The 9147-nt window shown below is 40.6% G+C and overlaps 1 protein-coding gene across 3 annotated transcripts in view; it reads left to right on the top strand.

The window, feature by feature from the left end:
• The window catches only part of LOC140741075 (glycylpeptide N-tetradecanoyltransferase 1-like), a 99855-nt gene that overhangs the window by 52528 nt on the left and 38180 nt on the right, over positions 1-9147 (top strand). For all 3 annotated transcript variants that reach the window (XM_073070769.1, XM_073070770.1, XM_073070771.1), the window contains exon 3: positions 4942-5086. In XM_073070769.1, coding sequence (XP_072926870.1) covers positions 4942-5086 — 145 coding nt within the window. The remainder of the gene's footprint in view (positions 1-4941; positions 5087-9147) is intronic.

Here is a 9147-nt window from a genome sequence, read left to right as displayed (position 1 = left end):
CAGAAAATCTACATTGCATAAAGCGGTGACTTAACGGTCATTACAATATACGTAGATTTCTTTTCAGAATACCATGTACAGGATATGACCTAGATAAGTGACTCTTAAGTTATTGTATATACTACCTATACAAAGTAAGAATCATTCTCCCATAACTATTTCTGGGGAAAAACATAATAGTTGCACTGCTCACATGAATGACCTTTAGATTTATTATATGGTCTTGCCCGTTTAGTGGTTGATTAATGGTTAAAGCCAAAAATGATTATTTAGTAAAATCCTTAAGACCTGTTAAAATTCACACCAATAATGCCATTGACAAAATAGTTCTACTAATGACAGCCATGTGTTTTTTCTTTAAAAATGTGGCTTCTAACTTGTGGATATTGCCTATGGGCTAATTCTTCTTGTTAATGGATATGTAAAGGAATGTGCCTCCGTAACCCCAAAGGGTGACTTTCCCTAAGTGAGGAAATAGCTTTTTTTGTCTTAATTTAAAACTGATTCACTTGATTCTAGACATCCCTTTAAATAAATAAATCTCCCCCTTGCCCTCTACCTCCTGCCCCCATCGAGCACTCAAGCATGCAGCAAGGCATCAATAAAGACACGGACTTGCAGTACACCAAAGACTACTTGTTCACCCAGTAATTCGACATACCACAGGCTCTCTCTGTCCCTAATAAGGGAGTAGGAGCTGTCTCCGTTTCACAGTGAGGGGGAGACATAACAAACAACTCGCTGATTTATGATCTTAAAAGTCTGTTGCGTTGCTTCTTACGAGCTCTGTGCCCAAAGAACTCAGGTCTCTGGGTACACAGCCAGCAGCCAGCTTGCTGCTTTCAATCTTCCATCTCCCTCAACACACCAATTCCCTGCAGAGGCACCGACCACAAGTCCGCCCACCTCCAGAGCCACAAAATCCCAGAACTCCAAAGGCGAGCTAATCTCCTAGGCCGTGTCCTCGGCATATCGAATAGCGGCCAGTCATGAGACCCTGAGAGCGAGTCCCATTCCCGCAAAGAACTGAAGTCAGCGTGTAACTCCAGGTCAGGGTCTTCAAAAGAACCCTGAGAGGGAAAAATAGAAACATTAAAGATAGAAATAGAGCTGTTTCCAAAGATGCAAGCAAAGGAGTCGCTGTTAGGCGCCATTATCTCCTTAGCTCCACCCATATCCATACTTCAGTAATACCTGTTTAATCCTATCAATTTATTTCTGTTTATGCCATTAATTCACCTGTCCTTCTATGGAGGCTAAATGCATTTGCACAGAGATTTGTCTTTGTGCCATTTTTTTCCTATCCATCTCCAACTGAAAGATCAAAGTAAATTTACTATCAAAGTACATATATGTCATCATATCAACCCTGAGATTCATTTCCTTGCAGGCATTTTCTCAGTAAATCCAAGAAACATAATAAAATCAATGAAAGATCGCACCCACAGGAAAGACCAGCGGCCAATGTGTAAAAGACAACAAATTCTACAAATAGAAAATAAAATAAAGAAATAATAAATAAATAAATGAATAAGCAATAAATATCAAAAACCTGAGATGAGGAGTCCTTGAAAGTGAGTCATGGGTTGTAGCAGCATTTCAGGAATGGGTTAAGTGAAATTATCCCCTCTGGTTCAAAGGCCTAATGGTTGAAGGATAATAACTGTTCCTGAACCTGATGGTGTGCGTCCTGAGGCTCCTGTACCTCCTTTACCTCCTTCCTGATGGTGGTAGTAAGAAGAGAAAATGACCTGGGTGGTGGTGATCCTTGATGATGGATGCTGCTTTCCTGCAACAGCACTGTGTAGATGTGCTCAGTGGTGGGGAGGCCTTTACCTGTAATGGACTGAGCCACGTCCACTACTTTTAGTAGGATTTTCCATTCAAGAGCATTGGCATTTCCATACCAGGCTGTGATGCAATGAGTCAATATACTCTCCTGTATGTACGGAAGTGTGCACTCGTGAGCTGCGCCAGGCATACCGCAAAATGCAGTTTTGCCAAACTGTCACTTAAGCACTTGGACACATGCGCTAAACAACCAACACCGTGCTCAAAAACCCTGCAGTTCTCTAATATTTAGTTGTAAATTGTGGTGGAGAACTAAACTGACAAAAGGAAGAGATACCAAGTGCATCCTTCAATGATGATGGGGTGCAGCATGTGAATACCAAAGATAAGGCAAGAGTATTTTGTCATGGCAATGCTATTTGACCCTTCAAAATCCATGCTGGCTCTCAAAGCATTTCCTTTCTCTCCCTCGTTTCCCTGTAACCCATGAGGTTGGGGGGAGTTCGTGAGTCTGGATTAAAGATTAGTTATTGCATAGAAAATTGAGTTTGAATAAACAGGCCTCATTGTAGTTAATAGGCAGTAACTAGTGGAATGCTCTAAACATCAGTTCTTGGCCCTCAATGATTTATGATTTATATGAAGTGACCTGGAGGAGGGAGCAGAGTTTAAGGTAGTAAAGTACATCACTGACATGAAAATAAGTGGGCAGACATGTTTTGTGAGGATATTTGGGCTCTGAAACATGCCTACTTGAGGAATAACAACTCGTTTTCAATCCGGACACATTGAAGCCTTCAGGCCTCAATATAGAATTCTCCAGCTCACTCGCGCTTTCCTTCTGCTTGTATGAAAGGTAGCCATGTTTGCCTGCCATCATACTGATTCAGATTATCTGTTTTTTTTTTGCATATTCTGACCTGCTTGGCACTTACCACAGCCTTGTCATTAGCAACACATTACACAGAAAAGAAGCTTAATCTAATCTTAACTGGGACATCAGGTCATCCAGTGTCATCCTATTTGCTGCCTTCATCTCGGATTCTTACATTATTCCCTCTTTCCTATTTCTGAAGGATCTTCTGAAACATGAACTGACTCTCTTTCCACCAATGTAATCTGATCTGTTGAGTGTTTGAAGCACTTCCTTTTTTTAAATATATATTTCAAATTCCCAGCATCTGCTGTGTTTTATTTTTCAAATCCTTAATGATGCATCTTTGCCTCTTCTTCAGATCTCTATTGTGCCAAGCCGGTCTTCAACTTGTTGCCACCTCAAGTGATATCAAGAATTGTTGAAAACCTAAAAGGCAACACAGATTATGGGATCTGATGGTATACTGTCTGTAGTGCAGAACTAACGAATGTACTATAGTTTTAACACTAGCATCTCCCTGACAGTGTAAAAATTTGCCTAACTTTATATTGTCCACAGAAAAATAAACCCATTTCATTCCAACTAATCACTGCCGAATTAGGAGTGACAAAAGTGATGGGGGTGCCATTCTCACTGATATCCATCTGGGTTTTAATGGGATCACTTGCTTCAGACATCATTACAGCTATAGTCCAAGCATGTACTAAAGAGCTACTTTTCAGAAATGAAGTGAGAATGAAAATCTTCGGTAGCTCTTGACTTCAAAGAGCCTGTGTAAAACTGGTAGAGGGCGTCCCAGTGGTGTGAGTCATACCTCATTCGAAGCATGGTGATTGCTATTTTTTTTTAGAGATCAGTCTGTGAACACCAGGACATTAGAGGGGTTCACCAGAGTTCCAGGCCCAGCTATCTTAAGCTGTTTCATCAGTGATTTTTGCTTCATCACAAGGTCAGTAATGACAATCTTTGCTGCAGCTGCCACAATTCTGTTCACAGATCACCAGAACATGAAGCCTGTTGACACCAAAATGCAGGCAACATTCAGACACCAGCTGATATGTAGCAAATAATATCTAACTAGAGACAGACAGCGTTCTAGGGATCACCATTGACCAAAGCTTCAATTGGGCCAGTTGCATAAGTACTGTGGATGCCAAAGCAGGATGGTGTCTGGGTCTTTTAAGCGACTGGCTCAATTCCTGATATCTCCACCTGCATCTTATGGCCCCAAGCCAGGTGCAAGCATCACCTCACTTTTTGACAACCTTCAAGGAACTGGACACTATCCAAGACAAATCAACCTGCTTGATTGACGTGCCAAGCAGCACCATGTATCATAGCTGCAGTGTGCATCATCTCCAAAATGCACCACGTATATTAATTAGACAGCACCTTAAAACTTGTGACTATTACAACCAAGAGATCAAAGTTAACCTGTACTCGTGAGCAGCACACTGCCACCTTTACAACAGCTGTTGGTAGTGTGTGTTCATCATTGCCTAGCCAGTGAAATTGACACCAGTAAGATAAATAAATGAAGTACAGTCTCATGTTTTATTGATGCATTGTAATTCAGTCCATTAATACAGGGCTAATTAATAATAAGCCTACTGACAACATTGACTTGATCAGCTTGTTGCAGAACATGCCATAACGTGAGCAGAGAATTGTCAGCCACACGCTGGGTTTAGTAGTTAATACATATTTGTTACCTTCTTTTCCCACCCACACCACCCTAGTTAGATATTTTAGGTCTACGTTGCTTTGTTCTAATGTTTGTAGGAGTCTTAGATATGGCAGCATTATAGTGCATCATTCAGCTTGTGATTCAAAGAAATTTCAGATGTTGGAAATCAGAAATTAAAAATAGTGTTCACAGTGTTGTAATGAGCTAGGTATTTGCAGTAGGTTTGATCAATTATCTATTTAAAATTGTTTTATTTTATTTAAACAGTGAACTAAGGAAACGATCTGGAAGATTTGCATTTAGATGATAGCAGTAAAGTTTCAACAGAAACTTTACTGAGATGTGTTCTTGGCAAACACCTAATATTTGAAAATGGGCATTTGAATTGTAACTCTCTTAACAGAGCCCATCATCTATAATTGTTCATTCAATATACTATATGTTTCAATTCTGTTGCCTACTGTTAAATTCACATAAAGGCTGACTGGTTGTGCGGTCTAGGAGCAGTCTTCCTGAGCTACTTTTTTTGTATTTTACTAAAGTATTTGAGAGAGAGAGAGTCAGTTTTTCACTAAATGTCTTTCAGGCTAACTCGTTGCCAGCCGAGAAGCTCCAAGAGATCCAGAAGGCCATTGAACTGTTTTCTGTTGGTCAAGGTCCAGCAAAGAGTATGGAGGAGGCAACCAAACGCAGTTACCAGTTCTGGGATACCCAGCCAGTGCCAAAACTTGGTAATGTGGAAAGATTTTATAGTGGGCATTGTCCAGGTTGTAATGGATAAGGTCAGCAAATCCATAAAATAACACTGGACAGCAAATTTTTTTGAAAGTGTTGCTTCCTCTGAATTTTTTTGTGGTTATGGTAGACCGCTTGAAGCTGAACGCAAATATAATTTCAGACTAGTATTGCATAGGAATTTGGAGAAACAAGAAATTAACTTTTATTGAATATATTGCATTTAATTGCATAACAGTGCTGATACTTTGTAATAGTTCAACTAAGCTAAAATGCTTTGTTGATGATTTTCATTTGTACTCAGTGTCTGAGGCTTCTCGTTTAAGTCTCCCAACAATAATCAGCCAGCATTGATGGATTCCAGTTGCCCTGATACCGGTTCTCCATGACCGCAATGTCCTGGTGAATCCTTTCACCATGCTCGTCACTAACAGTGACAAGATATACAGGAAAGAAGTCTAAATAGGAATGCTGAAGATGAATCTTTAGTGACATGTTGCACTTCATGGTTTTGTATGCTTGAAGCATGTTGTCAACCAGCTGCATGTAGTTTGGTGTTCTGTAGTTACCCAAAGAAATTCAACATCCTTGAATGCCTTCCATGCGATTTTCTCCAGTCCCACTAGAAGTTCTTCGAATTGCTTGCCATTGGTGACCTGTTTGATTTGTGGACCAACAAAAATGACTGACTTAATCAGTTCTTCTGGCAAACATCTGTCTCAAATATCAAAATCCTTCATGGAAAATTTTTGTGCCTGGTGACAGCAGAATCCATCTTTGCGGTCTTGAACCCAGTAATTCTGCTTTTGCCTTTGACAACCCCAAGTCTTTCACCAGGTCATTTAACTCAGATTGAGTTATCAGGTGAGGCTCACTTGACAAAATCTCTATCGTTTTCCATTCCTGGCTTGTGCATCATGGCATCTTTGTCTGTCTCCTGTAGACTCCATGTCTCTGGTGGCTTCAGTACTGGAAGACTATCGTCATGCGGCACAGGTCTCATGGCTGAAGGGGGATTGGGTATTCAATGGACTTCTTGCTTTTAGCAGAGAAACCAGACACACAGGTCAGATGGAAGTAGCAGTCTGTCACATGACCCTTCTGCTCTCACCATATCACCAGGACAGTGAATAGCATTGACTTCCGAGTACCCCTGAGCCAAGCTCTAACGTCAACACCAGACGCAATGCAAAACGCAACAAGTGTGAGGAACCCAGGCTTTGTCTTAGTTGCCAATTTTACACCAAAAGTAGAGCTCACAGACTTTTCTTAATAAGAGGAGTCATGCTCCATCTTTGAGATTTAAGCGTATACTCGGCACTAATATATCAAAGTATTGCGGCTTTTGCAACATTGGCCAGACATTTTGTTGTCACAAATACCTCTGAAAATACAATTACTTTATTATAAAGAGTACACACAGTATGCTATGCATGTAGAGCATGCGCATCAACATAATCGCAAACCAATATTCAGGTAAGCGCAATGCATGGAACGATGTGTGCGTGATGCTTTTATAGTCTTTTTAAAACCTATCCTGCCGTGCAGCGTCCGCCCAAGCAAAGCATACCCAGGCAAGCCTGGACAAGATAGAAAACTTTTCAGCTTACATTGTGGGCAGCATTTTAATTGATTTGAATTATGAATTGAAATAACAAATACAGGCAATTGCAAAAAAAAGTCCATGATAGGGAAACTTCATGGTGATTTTCATGATCAGCAGCCCAAAATCCATAAGGTACACCCAAAAGTATTCAGGAAGCAAAATCTTTGTTGTCCAGTGTAATTTGTACAGATGGAGGGTGGTGAAACGTTGAAATATTTTGGTATTGATAAAAGTCGTTTTTATAAGAATTCATCCAATCTGTGTTTCCCTTTAACACCAGCACACTGGAACCCTGCACATTATCAACAGCCTACCACATGACTAGAGCCAACATTGGAAACAGATAAATATTGATGTGGATGTCAAACACTGCATTAGATGGCACTCAGCACAATAGCATTCTTAAAATAAGGATGTCTGGCAACAACTCGTGGAAGCTGTGTATTTTGGTGGGCACAGTTCGTAAAACTGCTGCCTCATAGCTCTAGTGACTGAACTCCAGTGCTGTCCGTTGGAGTTTGCATATTCTGTCCCTGACTGCTACTGGGTAGATTTGCATTGGTAAGTGAATTGGCCACTGTAAATTACCCAAGGTTTGTGTGTGAGCCTTAGGATCAAGGGTTTTGATGGGAATATTGGGAGAATAAAACGGAACCAGTGTGAGTTTAGTTTGAAAAATTGTACCAGGTGATCAGTGTGTCTCGATGGGCTGAAGAGCCTGTTTCTGTACTATGCTGATTACTCTCTTTCTAGTTGCTCAAAGTTTGGAGGCCAGTGATGTGAAAGGGAGAGCATCATCAATACAATGTAGACACCTCTCTATAAAATCCAAAACACTACTAGCTATATACTCACTTGCCCAAGATTTGTCCACAATTCACCTAAACTCATTGACTTTCATTGTGTCTGGCAGAGTTTCAAGTTTAAACCCTGCGTTGTTTTCAAAGGCCTCTCATTTATTGTCATCTTATCTCTACTAAACTCTAGCCCTACAATTGTGTACTGCTGAAGTTTTTTTTCGGTCATCTTCCCTTGAGTTCCCACAAGTTGTAGTCAGGTAGCTCTATCCTGAGCATGTTATAATCTTAATCTAAGCATATGTATGAGCCACATCTGAGATAGTCTGTCTGCAGTGTTCCACTATGATCTCTTGAGGTGTATATCCAATTTTTTTAAAAAAAAAGCAAAATCTCTTCATCCTGACATAGTTTCCCATCATCTTCCACTGTTGTGTTCAGTATCATACAGTTTGTTATATAAATGTTGAACCAGAATTTCTCTTGGATGTTCCCATGCTCAGACCATATGTTAGTCTGCAGATCTGTTTATTGACCTTCTCCTCATAAGTATTTTTGTTAATTAGGCATTTATTTCCTTCTGGTGACAGTCCTGTTGGGATAGTTAGACTGACTCCAAAGTTCCTCATAGCTAATGAACCACCATGTCTTGGATCACTGAGCTACTGTGTCAGTAAACACTTTCTTCAAATTGAACTGTACTGCAGCTATTTATTGGTTTTCATATCATAGAGTTGTGGAGAAGTACATCACAGAAACAGGCCCTTCTGCTCATCTAGTCCCACTGAAACAATTTCAAATGCTACTCCCATCTCCCTGCACTGGGAGCATAGTCCTCCATACCTCTACCATCCATGTGCCTATTTAAATTGCTTTTAAACATTGAAATCAAGCTCGCATGCACCACTTATGCTGGCAGCTCATTCCATGCTCTTGCACCCTCTGAGTGAAGAAGTTTCCCCTCATGTTCCCCTTAAACTTTTTACCTTTCACTCTTAAGCCATGACCTCTGGTTGTAGTCCCACCCAGCCTCAGTAGAAAAGGCCTGGTTGCATTTACCCTATCTATACCCCTCATAATTTTGTATACCTCCATCTAATCTCCTTTCAGTCTAATACATTCAAGTCCTAACTTATTTAATCTTTCCTAATAACTCAGGTCTTTCAGAACCAGCAACACGCTTCTGAATTTTCTCTGCATTCTTTCAAACTTATTTGCATCTTTTCTGTACGTAGGTGACCAAAGTGGCACACAGTACTCCAAATTAGGCCTCACTAATGTCTTATGCAACTTCAACATAACATCCTATCTCCTGTACTCAGTATTTTGATTCATGAAGGCCAATGTGCCAAAAGCTTTCTTTACGGCCCTATATACCAGTGACACATTCATTGAATTGTGGACCTATAGTCCCAGATCCCTTTGTTCTGCCTCACTCCTCAATGCCTTAACATTCACTGTGTAAGACCTACCCTGGTAGGTCCTATCAAAGTGCAACTCCTTGCACTTGTCTGCATTAAGTTCTATCGGCCATTTTTCAGCCTATTTTTCCAGCTGGTCCAGATCCCACTGCAAGCCATGGTAGCCATCCTCACTGTCCACTACACCCCCAATCTTGGTGTCATCTGCAAATTTGCTAATCCAGTTAACCACA

This window comes from Hemitrygon akajei, chromosome 18 (assembly GCF_048418815.1).
Source record: "Hemitrygon akajei chromosome 18, sHemAka1.3, whole genome shotgun sequence".
Lineage (NCBI taxonomy): Eukaryota > Metazoa > Chordata > Chondrichthyes > Myliobatiformes > Dasyatidae > Hemitrygon > Hemitrygon akajei.
Note: the sequence above shows the minus strand (reverse complement) of the source record. Positions and strands in the feature narration are given on the sequence as shown.